This window comes from Chlamydotis macqueenii, chromosome 2 (assembly GCF_036417535.1).
Source record: "Chlamydotis macqueenii isolate bChlMac1 chromosome 2, bChlMac1.mat, whole genome shotgun sequence".
Lineage (NCBI taxonomy): Eukaryota > Metazoa > Chordata > Aves > Otidiformes > Otididae > Chlamydotis > Chlamydotis macqueenii.
In genome coordinates this window covers 39,868,550-39,895,556 of record NC_141557.1, presented here as the reverse complement: position 1 = coordinate 39,895,556, position 27,007 = coordinate 39,868,550, and the positions used below count along the sequence as shown (strand labels likewise).

General features: G+C 37.6%; 1 protein-coding gene across 1 annotated transcript in view; it reads left to right on the top strand.

Annotated features, from left to right (window-relative positions):
• ZNF385D (zinc finger protein 385D) overlaps positions 1-27,007 on the top strand; it is a 439,137-nt gene that overhangs the window by 93,742 nt on the left and 318,388 nt on the right. The window contains exon 2 of the mRNA XM_086742663.1: positions 919-1,197. Coding sequence (XP_086598789.1) covers positions 919-1,197 — 279 coding nt within the window. The remainder of the gene's footprint in view (positions 1-918; positions 1,198-27,007) is intronic.

Here is a 27,007-nt window from a genome sequence, read left to right as displayed (position 1 = left end):
TGCAGGGGGACAACCTGCTCCACCATGGTCGTCACCACAGGCTGCAGGGGAATCTTGGCCAGGAGCCGCATTACTCCTCCCCCTCCTTCTGAACTGACCTTGGCGTCTGCAGCCGTTCCTCACAACAGGCTGGTAGATGTCTCTCAGGATCTTTTTTTACATCTTATTCACTTCTCATCTCCTCTCCACTTCTTGCAGCCGGGCTGGACCGAGTCGGGCCCAGTCGGCTGCCTGGCGAGAGGCCAGAGGGTGAGGCCTGCAAGGCCCATGAGGCCTGCGCCTCCCCCTCTGCGCCTCTGCCCCCGCTCAGCTTCTTCACATCTTCTTTTCTCTCTCTTTTTTTTTCTGTTTTCCCATTCTTAAATATGTTATCGCAGAGGCGTTATCACGGGACATTTTGCTACCAATTGGCTCGGCCTTGGCCAGCAGTGGGTCCGCCCTAGGCCGGGCCGAGTCCACTGAACAAAAGGGAGCGACTTCTAGCAGTTTCCTACAGAAGCTACCACCTTAGGGCCCCCCCCCCCCCCCCCCCCCCACTAACAAAACCACGACATAAGGTTACTTTATTTAAGAATTATCCTATGAAAAGTAAGCTAACCAAAGGATAAGATAAAAATAATTTTGAAATTAAAAAGGACCGCCTGTGACAGGTTGGTTCCAGTGATAGATTTAATAGTACCCCAAAATGTTTAGAGACATTTTCCTGAGTGGCTTTGAAGTTACTCAAGTTACACAGCAGAACTAAAAAACATGAACAGAAAGCAAAACGCATGAACAGGAATGTAGTATTGAAATATGAAAATGCAGAGAACCTGACTTTTACTGGTTTGCAGAGGTAGAAATCTTGTGTATATTATTTTGTATTGCTCATCAATTTTCCTTCATATATGTTGTTTTTGTTTTTTTTTTCCCCCCTAGAAAATATGAAGAAGCCCTGGAGCCCTGATTTACCAGTTGATAACCACTCATACAATTCAGATTTCACATCTGTCCCAGACAGGGAAGGTGAGAAAGAATTAGCACCCAATGGCACTGAAGAAAAGAAGGAAAAAGAAAAGAAACACACCAATTTCACTTTGTGTAATGTTTGTAACATTCAGCTGAACTCTGCTGCTCAGGCACAAATCCACTACAACGGCAAATCCCATCAGAAGAGGTTAAAACAGCTCAGCAATGGAAATCTCAAAAGTGATAATGGTAAGCGTTAAAATATGTATACCTTTTTCCATGCTTTGATCTGAGAGTTGCAGCAATCTGCAGTAATGCCAGTATGTACGAGTCTAAGCAATTTTTTTTCAGCCAAGAAATCCTTTGAAGTTAAGGCAAAGGCTCTCAGTGACTTCAGAGTGCTTGGGGTCATCCCTGGCATGAGCATCTGGCAAATAGCTGAAGGTATATCGTCTGTGTTGTTACAAGTTTTTTTCATTTTATATTTTGTTTACATGATGATGTTGATTCAGCTTATCTCTCATTCCATTTGCGTTTTGATGGTTTTCAGCATAATCGGTGATATTCCGTAGCTCACAGTCTACTAGAAAGGTTATACATGTCAGGGGTATGTTTGCTTTTAATGAATGTAATGTGGTTGCAAAATAAATTGAAACAAATATATTACACAGATCAAATACATTCCTAAACTCATTTGACTTCAGTTTGCTTATTCAGGGTTCAACCCATAGCTAGCATAAGTCTGTTTAAAGGTCATGACTGAAATCAAACAGAGATAGAACAAAGGTTATTTTTATTTTAATTGATTTCATTAATAGCTTTGGAAAAAGCATTTTGTAGTAGGTGGCATATTTTTGTATCATCAGAGTGCGTTGTACAGCTCAAAGAAAAACATGTTTGTGGCTTTATGTACAAAAGTTGATCAGATAATAGAGGCAAACGGTGGTCCCTGACAAGAAAAAAAAAGATTGCTGTGTTAAAATTTTCTCCATTGCATAACAGGTAGTACTCAACTTTGCTGTACTGTGAGTAGAGTTCTACTGTGTTGTTCTATCTGCTTCTGTGCACCATGTCACAGAAATGGTGGTCTTAGTATGATGTACTTAGGACTTTCAGACTTACTTTCTTCAGACCACATGCATTGCTTAATATGTTGTGCCATGAGTTGCTTCCTGCCCCATCTGCAGCAGGATATGCAGAATACTAATCCTTAGATGGGTCTTAAGAGGTATTTTAATAGTCTGTGGTTTGTCTTGGCTTTAAGAGTTGGGAATGATATGGGTGTGTTGCTGAAGTGTGTTGGATATGAATGCTTTGCTATGTATGAGGTGTTGCTCATTTCCTTAAAACAAAACAATAAAACAAAAAACCCCCATAACACTGAACAACACAAATCCTTTTGTCTTTAAGTGGTGGGATTATAACATTTGGCACCGTTCATAGTTCAGGCTTAGGAAGAGTACCACTACCATTAGTAGGAGCTGTGAAAACATGTAAAGAAAGATTGATTTCCTAATTGGTTAAAGGTGCAATATAGTTATCCACTAAACCAGATAAACACAGTCTAATGTTATTGCTATCTTCAGTTAAGGTAAAATTGTGTTATTGTTATTGGCAGGATTTTGCTAATGCTAGGAAGTGTTTTTCTGCAGTTCATTTTTCTCCTTTAATCCACAGTAATGACAGAATTAGTAATTAAGCGATGCTGAAAGTAAGTCAAAGGGCTTCAATTATGCTTCAACATTTCTATTCTAGAGAGGATAGAGTTAGTAGTATAGTGGCATGTTTCTTATTTCCTCTTTAAAAGTTTCACTGTGTTGTGTGTAGCCACATGCATTTTTAGTCAGAAAATAGCTGACTGACTATCTAGCTCTTTGTTTCAAAGTGCAGTTATTTTGGGGGAGTTGCCTGAAACTTGAGGCTTTTCAAATCTGGTAGATCTTTGAGTATCATCAGAAGTAGCATTCCACTGAGAGAGTAACATAGAGAAGAGCATAAGGAAGTGATTTTTGCCATGTCACCACGTTTTGAGATTTCAGGGTTTTTTTAAAACTAAACATTATGAATTAAATGGAGACCAATATTAAATGTTTCTTGCTAGAAGTTAAACTGAATTAGAACTGAATGTTTGGATAACCACCCTCCCCGCACTTTGAACAGAGATTCTGTTTGAGATTCCTTTTCTAAGTCAGGTATAAATTGGAACCTGACAGACCTTCCACAACAATAACTTTCATTAAAACTACTGTATCTGAAATATGGGCAGTGTTTTTCAGACAAATGATTGTTCTGTTGATGAGACCCGAGCCAGTTCCAGTGACATATGACCACGACTGAGAAAAATTATGACTCGACCCTTTGTTTGTCATGTGCGCACAAGTGACACTTTTTGAAGGTTGCTGATATAACTGAAATAACTGTTAAACATGTGCTGTACTATTTATTCAATGTCTGTCAGTAGGTGGATTTATTTGTGAAAATGGTATTTCTTGTGCAGAAGTCTGATTGTCACAGAAGACAGCTATTATGCTCAATGTCCGGGTTAATGGTCTAATCATTCTTGAGACTAAATTCTGCTGTAAATTAAAACTAAGTAAAGGCTCTTCTTAATGAAATTGTCTTCTAAGGCTTCGTCGTCAGTAGTTATTCATTATATCTCATGTTGGATGCATGAAGTGCTTGCACGAAGCAGAAGAAAACCCCATTTCCCGATACAGTGATTTGTGGACTATACTATGGGTTGTATATGCCTTTGCAAAGTTGTGTGCTCACTTGGAACTAATGTACGTGGAAAGGTTGGGAAAAATATTGTAATTGTGACTTCTCCTTGTTTTACTTCATCTCTGAATTATTGCTGCCAAGCAGGATGGGTTTGTGTGTTTTATATCACAAGGGCTAATAGAAATGGAGGATTGATTTATATGAAGCAACAGCCCATGTCTTGTTCCCAAACAATTTGCAATGGCCTACTGAACAGAGGTAGGGTTCAGCTGTATTAGCATTTGACTGTGTAATTAAAGCTGTCATGCTGTAGTCGTCACCTTCAAACTGTGTGAAGTAGCTTTTATCTGCTGGACATAAATAACAGAGCATGTTACTGTACTTGAATATCTCTGCATAATTTCATAAGGTAAGTTGCTTAAGGACAAAGGCTATTAACCTCTGTGATACACAGTTAATAATTAATGTGCATTGTGGGGTTAAAAGCAGTGTTTCATTGCCGTGGTATTGGTATCTGTACTGAATTTGAACAGCTCACCAGATTTCCTCTAAAAAGCTTTACTAGTTGCTTATCTGTCAGCTTGGCAGCTTTACAATAAGATACCCATTTGGTGCCTTCCTGGGGCAGAACAGTCTCAGAACAGCAGACTGTGCAGACTCACAAAAAATATGTGAACCCATTGTTTCTTGTGTCATTGCTTGGTACAGTGATTTGTGATGACTTAAGAGGACATGGTGATGCGTCAGCACTTCTGTTACTGAACTGTGTGTACTTGGGAGTAACACAATTTTCCGTGTTCCTTCTTCCTAATAATTGCCTTTTATGTCACTTCAAAAGACTTCTTGCACTGTCCTCATTACACCCTATGATATATTCTTCTTGCTGGTGGTTTTTTTTTTTTCTTTCTGCTCTCCTACATGAGTAGCAAGGTGACAAAAAAGTCAATGGAGATTTTGAGTAAGTTTTGGAATGAAAAGAAGGCAAAATGCATGTCCTATCTGGTCTACCAACAGTGCACCACTTCTCACCAAACCAACCTGGATGCTGTGGGAAGAGGTGACCTCTTGTGGGAAATCATTTATTCTGACCAGCAGGAATAAGGCTCACATTTCGACTGACAAAATGGAAAAATAACTGTGGATGCAAATGTATAGCAGTACCAATGAGAAAGCTGATATTGTGAAGACTTTATGTAAACCAGAATTTCCCCTGTGCTTCCTTTTGTGTAAATTGCTGAATCATCACAAGTGAATGAGGCATGCTTAGGACAAAAACTAAAACTGCTTTCCTCTGCAATAATTTCTACAATACGTTAGATAACAAATGGAAAAATAATGAAAGAGCTGATAAATGCCTCAAAATTAATAGGGCTCCTTTCACTTAAAAAAAAAGACTTCTTTTGAAACATAGGAGTCAGGGAGGCATTTTACAGTAGTTTCTTTGTCTAACTCTCTGAACTCATATCCCAGATAAAAGACTATCCAGTTTAGCAAGTTTCATTTACTTTCTTTTAAAGTAAACCTGCCTAGAACTTTTTTTTCAGTGCAATTTCATCTTAGTAAAATCTTATTGTACTGTGATCAAGGACAGTGAGTGCGTGGAAGAAAGAAAGGGAAAAGATCAGAATTAAATATCTGTTTTTAATGCCTTGATAACTGCAAAAAGCAAGTCTCTTAATTCAGCACTAGATGTTACTTAAGAATAAGTAACAATTTGATTGTTACAGTTATACTGAAATATGCACTAAAATATGAGTAAAATCTGTTCCCCACATTTTATTATTTTTCAACTGTATTTGATGATTGAATGTAGTTTTCCACAGCTCGTGAGATGACAATTCTATAATATCTATTCAGTAAATATTTGCACACTAATCAGAGAAAATATTTCATCATTCATACTTTTTTTTTTTTTTTTTGACATTGAAGACCTGACTTTTTACAATCTGTCTGGTAGGAAGTCCAGAAGATGCATCTAAACCACTTGTGGTCCCCTTCCTAACGTTTCTCTGTGGCTGATTCTTTTCTAGTTCTGTGCTGCTGCTGCGCTTTGCACCTCTGCTGTCATGTTTTTTGATCATGAAAACTGGCAGCTTTGGGGCAGACAGCATATCTTATATTAAGGTGGTCAGCTACCAAGCTACAGCTTTCAGGCAAATGGTGTTGCCTTCTCTTTTCGTTGCATTAGTCCTCCTTTCAGAGAAAGAGGACTGGATAGGGCCTTGAGGAACGGAGGAAATCTTCAGACAAAGTATATTCTCTTTCAGAGGAGGGGATTTTCTGTTAGTTTCCTGGAAAACAAGTTAGAGTCAGATCCACTTGAGACGTGTCTGGAAGTTAGCGGTGACCTGTAACAATTTTCTCTCAAGATAAAGCAAGAAGTTGCACCATAACAACTAATTTACTGTTTTATGGTTGCAAACTTTTTCTTTTAATGTCATATTCTGATGCAAAGCCTCCTGGCCAGTTAACAGTAAATCCAATATGAGTTATCCTCTAGTTTTAAGCATCTAGTTTGTGGGTCATAGATGCCAGTATTTTGTAAGGAAGCACAGCAAGTTCCTTCTGGCTATTCTGTAATACCTCCCAAATGTCAAAGCTGGAGATCTCTGGACAAGTAGGACTGGCTGAGGGCAGTGTGTTGTCACTTCTGTTGCTCCCAGATGTAAGTCTTTCTTCTTATTGCAAAACACTTGTCTATTTTCATCTTACTCCTATTCCAGCTAGTGAACTATTAACACAGTTTCTGCTTTTAAGAGCACTTTTGCAAGTAAGATGTGCTTTTAAAGCACTACTTGTGTTTTCAGAATTAATTTTTTTATTGTATTCAGAAATGTAATACTCGCCATATATAGCTGACAGCTACCTATTAGAAATAAATACAAAGGGACATGGCTAAGTTTTAATACAGACCAGTCACAGGCAAACCCTAGCATTGTGACATATTGTAAGAAGGCTGGGAAAAAGTTTCATGAGTGCACCTGGAGTAACTTCAATAATGCCATGCAGTCACAAAGATAACTTATATTTGAGCAATCTTCAAGGCATTATTTTGGATTTGGGGAGGAGAAATTCATAGCAGTTAAACAATTTTTCATGTAGTGTGTCTGGTAATTGGTCTACTGAATAGCATGGTAGAATGAAAAAAAAATTGTAGAAGCCTAGAAAACTATGTTTATTAATTATGATTGATTCTTCAAAAGCTGGAGGATAAGTAAAAATTTATGGCTAAATGTGCTTAAATTATTTTTGAAGTTACTTATTGTTCATCAGGTGCGCTTAGGAATGTACTTGTGTCCTTTGCTGAAGTATGGTTTCAGTCTCAACTGGCAAATTCCTTTCATTTCTACCATCTTGGTTTACAACTGATTAAAGCCTACTGTGGCAGTTTGTTATGAGTCAAACCGTTTAAGGTATATGAAAAGTCTCAACTATCAAGACCATTTGCCCAGGGTCTAAACAAGTCTGTAACTGCAGGTTGAAAAAGTTAAAGAATTGGGTTTGTTCTAGATTTCTGGCTGAATATAAGATTGAACAGGTTCTCTTTTATAGCCCCAGCTGTATAGAGTGCCCCCCTTTTTGGTACCATCTCCAAAGCAAGTCGTCTCCATCCACAGGACATGGATCCATGAGAAATTCTGCAACAGTGTCGGATAGCCTGAGCAAGTTCAGAAGTGGGTCCTTACTTTGCTGCTTTCTAGCAAATGTGGATAGGGTTTCTGATTGCTATGTTGTGGCAGTGGGGGCTGAGGTACTTACAGGTGTCTTCAAGAGCACACAAAGGCTGCTGTTATAAGCAGGTAAAAGAGTGAAAAATCTTCACCTGTTTTGTGCCTTCTTGCTATGTTTAATCCTCTTCCATACTCGCAGTTCTTACTCTGTTCCAGACGTTCTCTCACAGTTCACTTGTCCTTTTTAGACATTCATGGGCTCATGTCTTCAGGAGTTTATGTTGTTTCTAGATTTACAACACCTTTTCTTCTATGTTGAAAAATAACTTCCCTTTTAGTCCCCAAATCCATGCTTAAAATATGCTTTTGAAAAGCAAGAAAAGTAACTGTCATTTTGCTATCTTTGTGCCTCTGCTTAACATTAGCATAGTCTCTTTTTAATAACTTTTTTTCATTTTATTTTTTTTCCTCCTGTATGACTTCAGGCTAGAACCTACCATGCAGCCTGTTTACCTGAAGTGGTTTATCTTTCCATTTTAATGTTAATACTATTTCAGGTGAATGTTGTCTTAATCTTTTATGCTGTATCAGGAATATCGATAATCAATCCTAAATTAGTTGTGTAAGGTTCGGTTACTCTGGGAGCAGCCTGTGTCCATCTTTGTTGTTTCTGAACTGTGCCAAGATGTCGATCTGCCATTCTTTGCTTCTCCCTGAGTGTGGCACCAGTCTCATTTCTGAGAACACTGGCATTTGATCTCTACTTGCATGTACAGCTAACAAACTATTGAAACCTGTTTTGCAGGATCTCCATTTAGTTCTGCTTATATCACTAGGTCCAATATAGATTATGATGGCTGTGGCTTCCTTCCAGACCTTCTCAGTAACTTGTCTTCTTTTAATATGATGGCTTGTTATTATTTTTTTTTTCTGCACTGGCATCTGGTAGGCAACAAATCTTCTATGAGTCATGACAACAGACTAAGTTTATCAACGTTTCCCGGTATTAATTTCCTGAGCGCTAGCTTTTCCCATATTCAGTTATTTTTCTTACTTCAAATATAGGTCTACATTCCTCAATGAAGCTGTGAAATGATAATTTTGTACCTCTCATGTGGCATTATTTTCTTTAATTTTTAGATTATCACAGAATGTAAGCAGAATTTTTGAGCTATATCTGAGAAGAAGAAAAATAAAACAGATATTATCAAATGTGACACACATTTCACTAATGCTGACTACTTCTTATTTATGGCTTTTTATTCCTCTGATTCAAAATATACGATCTACCTGATAGTCATGTCACTGAAATCTTTAGTTAATTTTTTATCCTCAGACAGGTTTCACAGGAAGGAGAAATATATCTCAAGATCAGAGTTTTAAGACCAACTCCAGTAAAATTAATTACAAACTCCTGTTGATTTCAAGAGGAGTTGGCAAGTTCCTCACTCTTTTGAGGAACTTAATTAATGTTAGCACACATTTATGCCAGTTCAGTTTACATCATCAAGGAACCACCGGTTCTAATCTGCAGTTCACACTGCTACTGTGGGAGCGAGTTAATCTGTATGATGTCTTTCCTTTGTTTTTCACATTAATGCTTATAGGCTAGCCGGGCTGAAGTCCCCATGCAGACAGCATTGTAGATATATGGACGACATCAAGATTTCTCTGCCAGTTTTTCCATATATATAAAATTAGAGAGCTGGAAAGATACAGTAATTGTAAGCAAAGCAGCTCACTTATTAAACTAAGTCTTTGTTCTGTAATCAAAATTAAAACTCTTCTCTTGCGACTTTATGTCAGGGTAGTATGTCTTTAAATGCAAGTTTCCCTAGTGGGGATAGTATGTAGTTTATTATACGGAATATAACACGAATGTGTGATTTTTTTTGACTATAGAAGTAATAGTGAATGTTTCTTTTAACAAGCTTTAGCAACATAATGACTATTAGAGTAGAACCAAAAATGAGACATAATCTCCCTCTGTGCTAGACCCCACAATGTTGTAGAAGGAAAAAGAAAGTTAATTAAGAATAATTTTGTGATCAAACATTTTTGTGAGCTTTAAACAATTTCATTCATAGCTAAGTACAGTGAAAGTAAAACTGGAAATGTCAAAATGACCCACTTTGGTATTTCCGAATGCCATTGATTAGCAATTTTGGCAAAGATTATTCAGAAATGGAGTATTACTAGTTTTCTTCTGTTGAAGCTGTCCCATTTGTAATTATTCTTGGGAACACTTAACTCATCTGTCCCTTTTTTTTTGCTGGGAGAACTCCATCCCTACCTTTGAGTAAGTCTCATTCCATCCCAATAGAAATAGCAATTTTATTAAAAAGTGGATTAAAAATTCCTCCTTCCACTTCCTGTCCTCAGATTCAATAGAGGTTTGAACCTTGGCAGCTTGCATTGTGAATAGATGTTTTTTCCACTGGGGAAACACGGTAGAATTTTCTCTTTTTCTTGGTCCTCTGTTTTAACTATTCTGATAATATGTCCTAGTTTTTCCTACGGGGGTGTTTGTTTGTTTGTTTGTTTGTTTTTCCTTATTATAGTTTTTTATTTGATCATCAAACTGAAGAAAACCAATGATCACATGACCGTAGTACTGACTGTACTTAGCTGCATTTTCCTCACTCTTGATTCAAGGTCGTGTTACTTGTAAACTGTTTTAGTCATAAGCACATTTTAATCATAAAACTTTTATATACTAAATCACAGATGGATGCATATACGTAGGTGGTCATTCTCAGTAAACTTCCAATTTCAATGCTATCTTTTTCTCTTTTTGCTGTTGAAAAAATAGTATCTTTAATGTTTGTTTTTTTTCCTAGAAGAGTTAGCAAAACTACTGATAAAATGACAGCATTCTTACCAAAGGTAGTTGACACAAGGACTGTAGACAAATGTAGTCAAGTTCAAGTTGAAATACTACCAGGGATGTCCCTCAGCTCAGTAGTGATATTTGAGACTCTGAAGTGTCTTTACTGTGTGATAAATTGAAAATCAGAAGTCTTTAAAAGAAGCAGTTCAGCTTTTTGTAGTAGTCACGCAGAGAGTTACATGCAGAGAGCATTAGAATCAAGCCTGTAGGAATTTTTCTTGTGGAATTGTATACTGGGAAAGTTTTAAGTGGCAAGCAGGATAGTACATTTTAAAGGGATCTTTATAGGAGGAATATAAAATAATGATGCCTGGAAAGAGGTAAATGTTACTCCCATCTTCAGAAAAGGCAAGAACTAGAAGCCAGTCAGTCAATTATCAGTGGCCAGGAAGTTTATGGAGCAAGTCTTTATGAAAGCCGTTGCAGGCACATGAAGTAGAGGAAGGTGATTGGAAAAAGCCAACACAGATTTATGTGCAGACTTTGTAAGACCAACCTGATTACCTTCTATGGTGAAATGGCTGGCTCTGTGAACACAGGCATATAATTTTCTCACTTAAGACAGACTTTCATTATGGTCTCCCATAGGATCGTTGTAGCCAAACTGATGACATAGGGGCTGGATCAGTGGAGTATAAAGTAGATTAAAAGCTGGTGAAACTATCAGATTCAAAGTGTAATGATCAACCTTCCAGTCTAACAGGCAGATGATTGGTTATGGCATTCCTCAAGGATTGACACTGGGGCCAGTGCTGTTAAACATCTTCATGGGTGATCCTCATGATAGGATGGAGTGCACACTTACAGAATCTGCAGGTGACACTAAACATGGTGAAATCATTAGTATGATGGAGTACAATGCTACCATTCACAGGAACCTCAACAAGCTGCAGGAGTGCCCCAGCAGTAACCTCATGAAGTTCAACAGATGCAAAAACGTGAAGTCTTGCACCTGGAACATATACAAGTACAGCCTGGCGACTGAATGGGTGAAGCACAGCTTTGTGAAAAAGCACTTATGGGTTCTTGTGGGCAACAAATTGAACATGATTCACGAGCTTTTTTAGAGATGAAGATGTAACTGCACACTGGGCTGCGTTTGCAGAAGGGTAAGTCGTAGTTTGAGGGAAGTGATTGCTATCCACTCTGTACTTTTCAGATCATATGCGGAATACTGTGTCCATTTCTGGGCCCCTGGTACAAGAGAGATATCAACAAAAGGAAATTAGTCTGGAGGAGCATCACTAAAATGGTCCGATTGCTGGAGCACATGACTCATGAAGAGAAGTTGATGAAACTGGTTTTGTTTACTGTGAGGAGAAAAAGGGCTACTGGGGGGATCCTATTGCAGTCTCAACTTCCTAGAAGGATTTTAGAGGGAAGATGGATGTGTACAGTGAAAGTGCAAGAAAGGATAGCCACAAATTGCAGCAAGGGAAATTCTGATTAGATATATGGAAAAAAGCATTCAGAACTTCACTATAAAAATGAATAAGCACTGGAATAAGTTGCCCAGAGAGGCTGTGGAAATTTGTCTCTGGAGATTTTAAGATTTAACCTGGAAATTAATTCTGTTTTGAGAAGGAGGATGGGCCAGGTGAATTCCAGAGATCCCTTTCCACCTAAATTGTTCTAAGATTCTGTAGAAAATACATTAGGAAAAGTTTAAAGATTCGGGGGTGTACTTGCTTCATTTACATCAGAAGCAAGATATATACAGCCAAAGGCTTGGAATTTTCTTCATAGCTCTATGTTTAAAAAGAAAAAAATGCCAAGAAAACTCCACTCTGAATGTCAAGTTGCTGATGTTATTTGACAGAAGCAAAACAAATACAGTAAAATCTGTATTCTTAGAAAGACTTTGAGATGTAAAACAAACTGTTGAAGTCTTTTTCAGTATTTTTTAATCAAATTGCCTGTAGCTTAGTCGGAACTGCTGTTGATGCGTGTTACAGTCTATCTAGTTAAAGATTATAAAAATAAAATTCTTATCCTCTAAAGCTACTAATATATATGGATCTTGTTTTTAGAGCTTTCTTCTCTTGTTAGTGGTGATATAGGGAAGAACAGATGCTACAGGATGCAGTAAGTAGCAACAGATACCTTGTTGTTCAATGATGTATTAAGACAGACTTGGTCTTCATGGCAGGCCAATATTAATAGGCATTCAAACTTATTTTTCTTAGAATACATTAACTTTTAATGTAAACCACTGAAGATGTCAACAGTAGACCTAGACCTTGCCATGTAAACACTGAAGTGATCAAACAGCTCATTTTAAAAAAGATCCAATACTTGATATTAATTTTGTTTGTGTTTTTTTGGTTTTGTGTGTGTGTTTGTTTTTTTTCCCTCACAGTTCACATCTCATAATCAAATTAAGTTATGATTAATTAAAGAGTAGTTTTTGTATGTTGAGGGAAACATATAGATATTTATTTAGAATAGTCATTGTAATCTAGTATCAAAAGTATCATACATCAGTAACAGAGTATTTCCAATGTTTTAAAATCCTGAAATGTTTAAGAAAAAAAAACATTGCCATAATAATGCACTGTATTTTATTTTGTCACTGACTTTTGATGTCGGTGAACCTTGTCAAAAATAGATGAAATATGCTTTAGAAAGCCAAATAAAAGATCCTGGAACTGCCAAGCTTTGAAAAATATATATTATTCAGAATAGCAACGTTGGCGTTTGAAGACTTACTACTGAGAAATAAATTGTTTTAGGAACAGTGGCAAGCCTCTCTGATCTTACGAATGCTCCAAATTAAAAGATTATGGAAAGAAAAAATGCTGTATCTAAAGAAAGAATAATTTAATGAGTTTATAACTGATATAAAGTCTCAGTGCTTTTCAACAAGGAGATATTTTAATTTTACCAAAACTTTGTTTTATAAAGCCAGAAGAGTTTATTTCAACAGATTGACTCTCTTAATTTGATATCTGTGAGATTGGAGTATGCTTAAATAGTTATAAATTACTTTATATCTTTTGATACAGGCTGTAAATTTGGATTGTATGCTAGTTTAATCTGTTATATACCTGTAAATCTGTTGTGAGGGAAATAATCTGCTTCTTTTGCAATTCCTTTGATATTGCATACAGCCCATCCTACAAAATCCATTGACCACGTTAAGAGTTCTACAGTGTCAGACAGAATTTGAATACATGTGCTTCTGAGTGCAGCAATTATACATTCATACACACATGCACACACACACAAGTCATGGCACAGTTTTTTCTTAGTCTGCATAGAAATATGTTAGCTCTTGGGCTAGTTTGGAAGAAGATTCCAGTGCTGTGCTTTATAGGGAGCCCACTTGTGCACCATCTCCTTATTTGCTAGCAGCTGGTTACTTTTTAATCTTTGAAAATTGTAGGGGATGTGTTTTTGCTAAACTGCTGCAATAACTTCTGTTTGAAAGGAATTTTCCAAACAGTGTGTGTTTATTTTGTCAAATCAGAAGTCGTACTGATGATATTTTCAAGTGAACATCAGTAGCAATAAAGCTTCCTAGTCCTTAATGGCCCTGGAAAGCTGAGTTGCATTTCTTCTAATTCAGTTTTATTCACTGATCCTGCAAATTTTATGGTCCAGAGAATCTGCTCTTACAGAGTATTGTGTAAAATCTTTTCCTTTCTTAAATCTTTGTATTTTTCTATTTAATACACTCAAGAAAGCCACTCGCACTTTAGTATTCATATTACCTTGTAACTGATGTAAACCAATACTTAACAAGAATAGATGTTACTACTTTCGACAGATCTCTAGGAGTATGTTAGCTGTTGATAGGATGTCTAAAACATAATATCTTTATGCATCAATGGGTTGGGTTTGTTTGCTGGGAATATGAAGTGGTATAGTTACTGTTCAGTGCTATTAAGATATCCCTGGTGTATTTTGGTGAAAACATCTATCCCTTCCTATAGCCACTCTTCTTTAATTTTTTTTTTTTTTGGGGAATGATCTTCATAATATTACTTCATTCTTTTGCCATCTAACTCTGGATATTTTACTAAGTGTCATCATAGAAAGCTTGAGTAATCCAGCTTAGCTGATCCCCAAAGTTACCCAGAGAGAGAATTGTCACCATGACTTACTGTTTGTGGATACCCAAAGGATTTCTGGTTAATGTATTCTGACAGAGCTTTCCATGCTCTGCAGTTCACCTGCTAGAGATGAGATCCCATTAAAATGTGATGGCTGAGGCAGCATGTGCAAACACAAAGTGTCAGGACTTGGTGAGTTTGTAGTACAGTTCCTGAAGACGCACGGGGAGTGGAATCAAATTATACCTGCTTCTTCATCCTTTACATTCCTTTGATAATAAAGCATTTCACAGCATTCTGTAGACCAAAGCAGACAGGAATATGTACACAAAGCACAGCATGGATTTTGAAATGTGCTCAATTTATTTATTTTGTGTACAAAGTGAGGTGCCTAAGGCCCCTTTTCTCTTGACATTGTGTAAGGTCAAAACCCACCCACTGTGACACAAAGAAGCCCTACGGGAAAGGCAGGATGTTAACGATTCTGAGGGCAGTAATCAGGCCAACAGTGGCTTCCTACTAGACCATTTTACTGTAACAATGTGAGAGGTTAGACTCATACTGTTTAATCTCACGGAACACTTTAGAAGGTCTTGGTTCCCGTGGAGAATCGTGCTCTCTGGTAGTAAAATGCCCATCACAACCCCCTGTGAACAGTGGCACGAACCTCTGAAGAAACTTACTTTTATGCTGGATGAAGGGGGATCAATGCTGCGGCGTGAGCAGACTGACTAATGAGAGGATAGCAGGATTCAGATGGGACTAGGTCAGTCCTTTTTCATGATTTAGTGGGAAAATCAGGCATGAAAATTCATTTTTATAGGATAGGATTAACTTGCAGAGGTAAATATAAATGTAGAAAATTATTAGAATAAGTAAATGCACAACTGTGGGGAAGACTACAGGATAGGGGAGGGAACTGTTTGTCTTGTATATCAAAGTAATTGAAAACCTGACAGAACATAAAATATTTTTTGCTTCCTGACCATCTTGAAGTCATTAAGGAAATTACCATAATTTCACATCCACTTGAATGCCTGGTGCATGTATTTCTTACTCACGTAGTGGGCTCCTTCTGCCAAGGGCCAGCTTGTTGGTGTAAATTACCCAGCAGAAGTTTGAATGTTCTTTCATCACAAGGTGACAAAGTGAAAGATATATGTAAAAAACCAGTACTGTCTCCAGCCCTACCACCCTCTCATTTCCTCCTCCTCCTTCTTCAAGGAACTGTAGGAAAAGAATTCAGTCTTCATCTGAGTGGATAAGGAGTTGGCTGGATGGCCGCACTCAGAGAGTGGTGGTCAACGGCTCAACGTCCATGTGAAGACTGGTCACGAGTGGCGTCGCTCAGGGGTCCGTGCTGGGCCCAGCCCTGTTCAACATCTTTGTCGGCGACATGGACAGTGGGATAGAGTGCACCCTCAGCAAGTTCACCGACGACACCAAGTTGTGTGGTGCCGTCGACACGCTGGAAGGGAGGGATGCCATCCAGAGGGACCTTGACAGGCTGGAGAGGTGGGCCCGTGCCAACCTCATGAAGTTCAACCAGGCCAAGTGTAAGGTCCTACACCTGGGTCATGACAATCCCAGGCACAAATACAGGCTGGGCGGGGAATGGATTGAGAGCAGCCCTGAGGAGAAGGAGTTGGGAGTGCTGGTGGATGAGAAGCTTAACATGAGCAGGCAATGCGCCCTTGCGGCCCAGAAGGCCAACGGCATCCTGGGCTGCATCAAGAGGAGCGTGGCCAGCAGGTGGAGGGAGGTGATTCTCCCCCTCTACTCTGCCCTGGTGAGACCCCACCTGGAGTACTGTGTCCAGTTCTGGAGCCCCCAAGACAAGAAGGACATGGACCAGTTGGAGAAGGTCCAGAGGAGGGCCACAAAGATGATAAAAGAGCTGGAGCACCTTTCCTATGAGGACAGGCTGAGAGAGTTGGGGCTGTTCAGCCTGGAGAAGAGGAGGCTCCGGGGAGACCTGATAGTGGTGTTCCAGTACCTCAAGGGGGCCTACAAGAAAGATGGGGAGAGGCTGTTCAGTAGGGCCTGTTGCAATAGGATGAGGGGTAATGGTTTTAAAATAGAGGGGGGTAGATTTAGATTGGAAATTAGGAAAAAATTTTTTACAATGCCAGTTATAGAACACTGGAACAGGTTGCCCAGAAAGGTGGTGGAGGCCCCATCCCTGGAAACGTTCAAGGCCAGTCTGGATGAGGCTCTGAACAACCTGATCTAGTCAGGGATGTCCCTGCTCCTTGCACGGGGGTTGGACTAGATGACCTTTTGAAGGTCCCTTCCAACCCTAACCATTCTATGATTCTATGGTTCTATGAAAACTTAAGTGAAATTCTTGTCTGAGGACTACTTAATTTTGAGCAGGGAAAAGACTTCTAAGTTAAATGTGGTATTTCTTAAATTTTTGAACCTACGTGATATTTTGCTTTTAATCCAGAGTTTAAAAATAATGTTTCCATGCTACACAAGCTAAAAACAAAAATACAGTTCTTAAAATCTGGAACTATACATCAAGAAAGTCCACTTCTGCATTTTATTTTTTACCCCATATAAATACTATCAAGAAGATACAATGCAAACCCACCTTTCTGCCTGGGTCAGCACAAGAAGGATTTATCACAATTTAGATAACGTATTATGTGAACACTAAAGAAGCGAGCAATGAATTACACGTTTCCTCTGAGGAATCCAGGTTTCCTTGCATATAAAGTTGGGTGATCCTTCAAATTTTTCTCATAGAAATATAAAACATACCTAAATCTTTGTACTCTTCTAGAAGAAAACTCGTTTGGAATATAAAAGGACCTATGGCATATTTGTAATGTTGCAGTTTCATCACTTGTTCTTCTATTACTAGTTTAATTAGATCATGATACCCTTGGAATTATTTAATACCATATGGTAATATTATATCTGCTATGTTGGCAGTCTTCTGGGTGGGGATTCTGTTACCCTTATCACTATGTAAGGCAGAAGGAATGTGAAGACTCTGGAGTAATACTATGAATAGCACAAAATATTGGTAGCATCAAAAGCATAAAAAATAAAAATGAAGGTTTGTTGGGGATTTCATGGTCTGAATACACTTTGGAAGTGTGGAAGGTGTTATCTGCAGAAAAGGGGCAAAAAAGGACTGAGGAAAAAAAATATTAATTTAATTTTGTGGAAGTTAATTTAATACTTCATGGGAATGGTCTTGGGTTTCTCTCCCTCCTTTTCTGAACACTGTTATGTGCAATTCCTTATGCTCCTGCTGTCTTTACCGTAGAAATGTCTGCATTTTAGCAATACTGCTGAGTACACAGTATGGTAATAGTAAGGTTTTATTTCGGAGAATCTTTCTGTGTTATTAGTGAAAACCAGGCAGGTTCTTGGTGATTTTTTAATAGAATTGTAGAATCCAACCTAGCCTTGAATGTTTCCAGGGACAGGACATCCACCACCTCTCTGGGCAACCTGTTCCAGTGTTCTACCACCCTCATTGTAAAAATTTTTTTTCCTGATGTCCGGTCTTAATCTGCCTCCCTCTATTTTAAAACCATTACCTCTCATCCTATCACAACAGGCCCTGCTAAAGTGTCTCTTCCCATCTTTCCTGTAGGCCCCCTTTAGGTACTGGAAGGCCACTTCAAGCTCTCCCTCGGAGATTTCTCTTCTCCAGGCTGAACAGCCCCAACTGTCCGAGCCTGTCCTCATAGGAGAGGTGCTCCAGCCCTCTGTTGCCTTCGTGGCCCTCCTCTGGGCTCACTCCAACTGGTCCATGTCCTTCCTGTGTTGGGGGTTCCAGAGCTGGATGCAGTACTCCAGGTGGGGTCTCACCAGGGCAGAGTAGAGGGGCAGAATCACCTCCCTCGACCTGCTGGTCACGCTCCTTTTGATGCAGCCCAGGATGTGGTTGGCTTTCTGGGCTGCAAGGGTGCGTTGCCGGCTCATATTGAGCTTGTTGTCCACCATCACTCCCAAGTCCCTTCTCCTCAGGGCTGCTTCGATCCTTTCTCTGCCCAGCCTGTATTTGTGCTTGAGATTGCCCCGACCCATGTACGGGACCTTGCACCTCTGTCTTCCAAACCCACTAACTGAACTGTGAAATTCTCTTATATCTTTTGGGGTTTTTAACCCACATCTCTAAAGCATCTTACCGTTTTAAACCCAAATATTAAATTGTTGCTCTGGAATGAAGCAGCATATGAAACTTTCCTTTTTGCCTGTACACAGGACATGCTGCAAGTGAAAGTATGTAACCTCCTTAAATTCTGACTCTCTTCTTCCATAAACAAATAGCAATATTGTTAACTTCAGTGTGTACAAAAAATATTATGAAGGAATAAAAAATACTTATTACTTAGAGTATGCAGCAATTTTTTCTCCTTGCTTTTCTTTGTTGGTGATACTTGTGATGCAGACATTATTTTCTAACAAATTAAACTGCAAAGAAATAATTCCCTCAGAAGCTCTCTTTCAGTTTCATTCTGAACTCCCCCTATTAATACTGAAAATATTGGCAGCCACACTTTCATGATGTTTACAGAATTGCTCAGAAGTTTACAGCTGCCCTTTTTTTTTTTTGGGAAAAGCAAAATAACAAGTTTTTATTGCTCAAAAGTTTTTAGCATGTAAGACCTAATGTTCCCACAGGTATATTAGATCCTAACACCCTTCACTTTTTACAATTAGAAAAAGAACGTTGGTGGATATTTCATTTGTCTGGCAGTTCATTGGTGTCTGAAGCCACTACTGCCACACTCTGGAAGAGTTTGTCCTGAATAAATGCTTGGGGGCTTGGTCTGTGATTTTTTAAGTGCCTTTGGGAGGTGAGATCAGATATGTAAGAATGTGTTCGTGTTTATTTTTACATGAATCCCACTGGGTGAATCCTTAGGGATTTGCTGTATCAAAGATATTTATGAGAATGTTGCCCTCGGCTACAGTTTGAAAGGGAGCAATGTGGGACAGGGACAGATGAAGGAGAGGCAAACTGGTGACTCTGGTCACAGAGAATGGTGAGAATCTCCTAGATCTGGATACCCTTTCTGATACATAGCACTCAAGCAGATTAGCTGAATGTGCAAAAATCTACAGTCACATTTCCACTACATAGGCTCGTTTGTGAATTGCCGTTCCTGAATGCTCATAATTACAGAAGCAGCGAAGTATGAGCAGCCTTAGTCACGCAATGGATGGACGCAGTGTGTGCTGTTGTCCGCACATGGCGTGGGCTTATTTGGAGAGCAACACCTTCAGGCATGTGACTGTTATATTTGGCCTATGGTGTGAAACAGATGTTTGTTGTTTGTACGCATGAATACTTTTGTGTTCTTACAAAATTTCTGCTTTAAAGGGAAGAATTAGGCAAGAAAATGGTAAGTAAATTCTGGCAGGTTTATCATAGTAGTTCCTCAGCATGTCTAGGTTTACGTTTCCCATGAGTCACAGGTCGTAAAAATGATTGAGCAAGCAGAAAAAGAGATGAGTTAAAAAATCAAGTTGTATATCAAGTTTTCTTCACTGGGGAGGTATTGTTCTAGGAAGAAGTAGGAGCTATTTGCTCTCAGTTCAGTAAGAGATCTCAAGCAATAAATGCAGAGAACTAGCCAAAGTGCTGTTTAAAAAAAGATTGATATCTAACATTTATATTAATTTTGCTCACCAGAATAATTGCATAATCTATTAGTACTGTACATCTGCTGGTTTATAAAAATAAGTGTATGTATGCACATGAGCACACACATAAGAAGGTTTTTAATTAGCTGCTGAGATATTGTAAAACTCTGCCCCTTTAAATTTGCTGATTGAAAAATGAAGAATTCCTGCCCTTTAAATGTTCAGCTTTCACAGAGGTTACAGTAAATCTCTTAATCTCCCAAGCACTTATTCTCCTCTGGGTTTTTCACAGGCATTTATCCACAGGACATTCATTTCCAATCTGTATTTAAATCCAGGAATAACTATGTGGGCTTTGAGCTATCTGCTTTCACGCTCTCCTAATGGGCTCTACCACAGCAACTCTGGATGAGCTGGAAAAAAAAAATAGATTCACCACGTTTGGCTTCCATTTCAGCTTGAGCTGAGTCTCTATTTAAAGAGCGCATTAAAGAAAGCAATTATTTGGGGGCGATGGAAGGGCAGGAAGGATCCACAATGAGGGATTTATTCTGGCTTTATAGAGAATACCAGTGTATCTGATTTTCAGGCTCATAATAGGACGTAGTTGAATGTGTCTTCAGAATGGGGTGTGAAGATTTGAAACATATCCTGGATTTTTGTCAAATGCTCTCAGCAGTTCTTTTCTAGTTCCTGATTTGTGGATGTAAATGGCCATAACTTCACACTGTCCTGTAAATACACAGTAACTCACAGTAGCATGATTTCTCATTACTTAGTAGATGATTTGCAGTTAATAAGCAAAATGGCCCATTTTTTTAAAAGAAACTTAGTATTAAATTAATATTATAACTTGAAAGAAAACACAGTGTTCTTTTAAGTAGTTACAATGAAGCTGCATCTTGACCGTCTGACCTTTTCTCTCGTGCATCAAATAATTGGTTTCAGTTTCATTAAGTGAAGGAGATTGAAAGAAACTGAGCTGAGGAGACTTCTGGTTCTGTATTTCCAGCTTATGTAAAATAACCTGAATTTGAAAACTATCTTAAATTGTATCCAGAAAAATGTGCGATGTTACCAATGAACATAAATCCTTTAAATAATAACTTTTAATCTTCTGTCATTTTCTTCCCATCCTATTTTCCTCTGCGGTATCATTCTCTTTGTTATTCCTCTTCTCTGTCTCCATTCTGTGAGCCTTTCCCCACAGTATTCGTCCTTCTGCTTTCAGTGCACTGTATTTTCTGACTGTTCTTTGCTAATTCAGCTTTGCTTTGCTATTTTGGTCATATAAACGTACAACTTTACCAAAGACAGCTGAATATATTCTGTCAGTAATACCAAGATACATTTCTTCTTTCCTGCTAATAATGTTGGATATATTTTAAATAGTAGTATAAAGATTTGGGAAAATGTTCATTATTTTTGGTAAATGTGCTTAACTTGAGATTTTACCTTTTAAAATATTATTCCTAGATAGCATACAGAATGATGATGAATTGTTCAGTAGAAGATAGATTTTTTTTTTTTTTTTAATTTATTTATTTCTAAAGTGTGTGTCTTGGTCTCATGTGGAGCTGTAAATAAATATAAATGGGTTAATTAAACTGTGATGCTTATTAAACTCTTGGCAAATTTGGTTAGATCCTCTTTCCTGGTGCTGGAAAAGTCTAACTTGAGTCATTATTCATAGCATGACTAAACTTCTGGATAGATGGAGATTAGGAGGAAAATTCCGGTCAAATCCGGTGAGATGGTGCTTACTTCCTTTAGTTTAAATCAAAGAGCTTGGGCCGAGGAGTACCTTGAGGGGAAGCAGTGGACTCAGACCAGTGTCTTGGCCTCTCATGGTAGCACAAAAAGGGAAAAGGAAAGGAGTTGCTGACTTTTAACAATTTGAGGTTTGACTTCTTAATTTGCTGATATGTGTAACCTAAAGAATAGATCATAATGTAGTCTAAGTGTCATCCAGCTACTTTGTAAATTATTGCCTGAGCAAATTTACTTAAAACTCTCTGGTGCTAGGAAGAGAATAATGATGAGCCTGAAACTTGCTTTTTATTTATGTATTTATTTCTCTTCCTTAAGGAATCAAAGCTCTTGCCAGCAGTTCTAAACATGTCTCTGACTCAGTAAATTTATACATCATGTTGTCTAACTCTGTTTTCTTATCAAGTCAAGCAAAAACTTATAAGAGAATATGCAATGTTTCTGTAACCAAGAAAGTATTGCTTAAGATCACTAGACTCAATAGGTTATTTAAACAAGAATCCATTATATTGGCCTGTCTGCAACAACCTATCCTTGCACTGCAGATTTCTAGCTAAAATTAAAAAAAAAAGTTCAAAGTGAAATAAAGAGGAAACCTGAAAATATAATTTGAAAATTTGGTAAGTTAGAAGTGATGGTTTTCTAAATCTGGAAATCTGTTCTTTAATAAATTAGTGTTCAACAATTTCTTTTCAAAGACAATGAGTTGTTTGGTCACACCAAGTTTTTGTTTGCTGTGGATTGCTGCATGTTGCCATAATGGATATGCATGCTTCTTAGCAGTAGCATTTCATAGCAGAGTTGATCATAGCAATAAAGAGAAATTGTCTGTGAAAGAAACTTGTTTGAAATAGCATTTAACTTGCAAGCCATAGAGGTTTATGCTGACTGATGGCATATTTAATGATCACGATCGTGTGGGCCAGAACCTAGAGTGTTCTGCTCCTTGGCTTACTGAATTTGTTCTTAATTTCTTAGCACCCTGGATGTTACAGCCTTTCCTTTATTTTTTTTTACTTTTGCAAAGTAAATTTGAGGAACTGAGGTATAGCCATGCTCTTCAGGATTTGAAACCTCAAAAACTAAGTCTGTCTCTCTTCTTGAAAAGCTTATAGATTGAGACACAAGTTTTGGTTTGTCACTTAGAGATTTAAGTTTTAATATTTGGCATTTGAACTTAAATATTTTTCCCAACATTTAATAACTGCATTTAAATGAGGCTTGTCTTGATGGTTAATTACTGGGAATTTATGGCTGTCTTGACATTGCTAATACACTGATGATTACAGTGAAATCACTTAGAAGCTTATGTAGATTTTGAGTTGTTTGCTTATGAACTGTTTGTTCATCCCCTTTCAAGGGAAAGCACTGTGGCAGTAGGGACTGCAAGTACTCAGCATGGAGCTGTATGAATTAGTTTACATCAGCTTCTCGTCTGGCAAATTATCTGATAGTCCAGCAGGCATTTTCACCTACTTCTAATAACAATGGGGAAATTCAGTCATTAATAACACTCCTCAGCCAGCCCAAATGCAGGTATGGAATATGAGACCTGGATGTTTCCTGACTTCGTCAAAATCTCGTGATGAGTTTCTGGCAACCGGAATTAGAATGTAGGATATCTGACTCATGTTCTAGTTTTCATGACTTGCCTTTCTTCTGACACTTACAGTCCAAATCTGACATGTAATTCACTTACCAGTCTTTGTATCTTCATCAAAAATTGTGGTACATCTTTCTTTATCAGCAGCACCCTGACCAGAAATATATATTTAATTTAATCTTTTTGAAAGCAATATTGCAAACCTTATTTTGGTTCAAGGAATTTTATCCTTTAATAAGTTCCCTCTGATAACAGTTTCTGATTCTTTGGGTTGTAATATATTGTAAAGCTTGCCTTCTTAGCAGGCCTGCTATCATCAAATTCTGAAGACAACTAACCTTATGTTCATGTATTTCTAGGGTTGCAAATGGAATATTCAGCTATGTTTCTTTCCCTAAAACTTGACACAGTAATAGTTTATGAGAATATTTGCATGTCTGCTAAAGTTTATTTTTCTGTGAATTGTAGTTTGAGATTGTTTTGATTTTGTTACTCTTTTGTAAAACAAAACAAAACCCAAAGAAAAACAAACAAAAACCCGCAAACCAAAACAACCAACCCCAAACCAAACTTTAGGATGTTTTTTAGCTGGGGAAAAATGTATCATTTCAATTTTCTTTGGACATTGGAATAACTTACTGTGTAAATATTGTGTTATGCTCTGTACATTGTGTTAAGCATAATAGTATAAAATAATAAGTAGCTCCACAGAGAAAAAGGATGCAAATTTGTAGCTACACCATTTCTCATAATGCTTAATTTATAAGATGTAAAGATAAGATTGTGAACTGGAAGTTACACAAGTTTTCAGTACCAGCCAAATTCAGGAATTATTTTACTCCTTTGAAAAACAGTTGACCTTTTCAGATATTGAAGCATACATGCCAAGAAATTATGGTCAAACACTCAGGCTCATGCCAGTGAGCTGCAATTCCTTTGCTTCCATCAGCCACAGAGAGCTTTGTACTCTGAGAATCTTCTGATGTTGCATGTAGGGTTCTCTGACTATCAGTGTCTTCTTGTGGTTTGTTCATATCATCACTTTTGCATAGCCCATTTAACTGTAATGGATGGGTGGATGGATTTAAAAACCATCTGCAGTTACTATTGATGTCTTTCTTCAGCATATGTATTTCCACAAACATTTTGTAACAGCTGTTTGAGCAAAAAAAATTTTTTATTTACTTCCTTTGTATCTAATTTTACAGTACCATGTCCTTTTCTGTTTGTTTTAGGTAATATTTGTCTATCAGAAAATGTCAATCATAGAATTTTAAGACAATCCTTCCCAAATACCCAGTGAGGTATTTGAACTTAAAAAGTAAGTTCTTGGTATACATTCCATGTCAGTAATTTAATATCAACATTGTTTATTTTAGTGGTATTTTTGGCAATAGCTTATCAAAAGTTTGAGTGTTACTATAAAGCTCCCTTGTTTTATTTTAATTATATGTAAGTGTGTTCTTCTGGCAAATCAAAGAAATTGTTTACTATGAAAGTTGTACTCAGCCTAGATTTATTGAAAGATTTAAAAATATTGTTATATTTTAATGATTCTTCCCTCACTGTTCATATAGTGTGCTTTACTCCTTGATTACTGCCTGATGTGTGATTTTTATGTCTAGCTAGTAGAAAAACTTTCTAATTAAATAACAGATTATACGAACTTAAAACATGTTTAGCTTTTAATAATTAGTGATTATTGCTGTAGACTATACTTCTGTGGAGAAGAAAATTAAATATGTTGCTCGATGTGAATTCCTCTTCTATTGTGTGGGAAATAGTTTTAATTAAAGCTTGGGATATGCAGGTAAAATCAGTGACCACTTTAGAGACAGTTAAGTGAAAATAATGATGCTACTTGTGCTTGGAGCAATAGAATGTATTTGCCCCTTTTTACATTCCAGAATGACTTTTGGTAATTTTCTTTCAAATTAACGATTTTCCGGACATTAATTGTACAGTGGTGTCAGTGAAATTCTAACCTGAGGTAGGAGTCCATAAAAGAAAAAAAAAATCGGTTTCATTGAAGCCTTCAGAACATAGGACACAAGGAAAGGAAAAGAGACTGGAATTTAAAATCTTTTCAGCAGCTACTTTGGTTCCACAGGTGTTGTTCCTGTTTGACTGAAACAAGTTTCCCGTGCCCTAGTAGATGTATAAGTGCTTGTTTACCATTAAAGCAAGCAACAAAGATGTCTGTTTTAGCAGGTTATATTTTTAGATAGTTTAATCAATGTATTTTCTATTTGTTCTGTATTAAGGAATAATACAAAAGGTTCACTTAAAAAAACTTCATCATTTGGTGATGATTATGCAAGCTAAATCAGTTCTTAGTGTCATCAGTTCAAACTAACGGCAAGTTAAGCATTTAGTAATAGGAAATAAAGTGAATCTTATCTTTTCTTGGCTCTGTAAGGAGGTGTGGGAGGTCTGCCAGTAGGGTTATTGATCCTTTGTCTCACCACTTGGCCAGACTATGGTTTACATATTATCTGATGTTCACAGTATTTTTCTTGTGGCATTCAGAAATTATAAGTAGTTCACAACTTTGAAAAGTCTTCGCTGGGAAAGGCAAGGAATGAGGCAAGATCATTTTCTGAATAGGTTTTGCAAGTATGTCTTTAGTGTAGGACTGTGCATCTTCTAGCCTGTGATCTAAGGTAAACTTCGTATTTGGAGATAAACTCTCCTTTTAGTATATGATAGCTTTAATGGAGAGTCTATTTTGTGAGCAGAATATAACACTGAGTGTGTGTTCTTTGAAAATGTATGTGATGGGATGCATTGCTAGGATCATTTCCCATTATAGACTTTTATATTATCTAGACAGCTGTGTTTTTCTTCTGCTACCTTCAGCGTGCTCACTGGGTAAGACATTTCTGTGATAGGTCAGTGATTTCCAAAATTCATACTCTAGGCTGAACATTCTGGTAAGTACCTGGTTTAAATGGCAGCACTACAGAGTTCGGAGAGGAAAGGAACACTGTGTTTTACAGCCATTTTTTTTTGTAGGGTGCAGCTGTAAGTCTGATAGACATTGTACTGCTTCAGCTGAGAAAACTGCCCCTGCTGCTTTTCCATTGCCATTAGTAATAAACCTTCTAAATGTAGTACTTAATCTTTTTTTTTTTTTTTTTTTTTTAATACTAGCCAAAAACAAAATAATGCAAGTCCTTCCTCTGAAGCCATATTGTGTGCTTTCCCCGTAGGAGAGCTTGTATCTCTCCAAAAAACAGATGGCTATTGTGGCAGGATACTTTGTCGAATTTGCCATCAGATGTTGCCACTTTTCTTACCACAATAATCACAGCTACAGGTAGTGAACACCACCACTGAAGCAGGAGTTGATTGTTTTTCTAGATGTGACTCTACAGCATTGCTTGTATTAGATGCTAACTTGTAGTGCCGCTTCTAGCCTGACTTGAATTTCTTGGGGATTTACAGATGTATTATATTAAGGTACCAGCCAGGCTACGTTAAAATGATATACAAGTCTAGCTTTTTTTTTTTTTTTGACAGATTAAGTGCTTAGCAGTTCTGTTTTCTAGTCCTATCATTTGAAAGGATCAAAAGAAGCTTGATAGTCTGAAATTTAGCACTATGTTACTTTGAGGATAAAGTAATCTGTTTTCATGTCACCTAAACCCAGCTATCTATGACAAAACAGGAGACAGTAAGTCCAGTGTTTTTTTTTTGGGCAGAACAGGGAAGAAGGATTGCTGAAGTGGTGTTA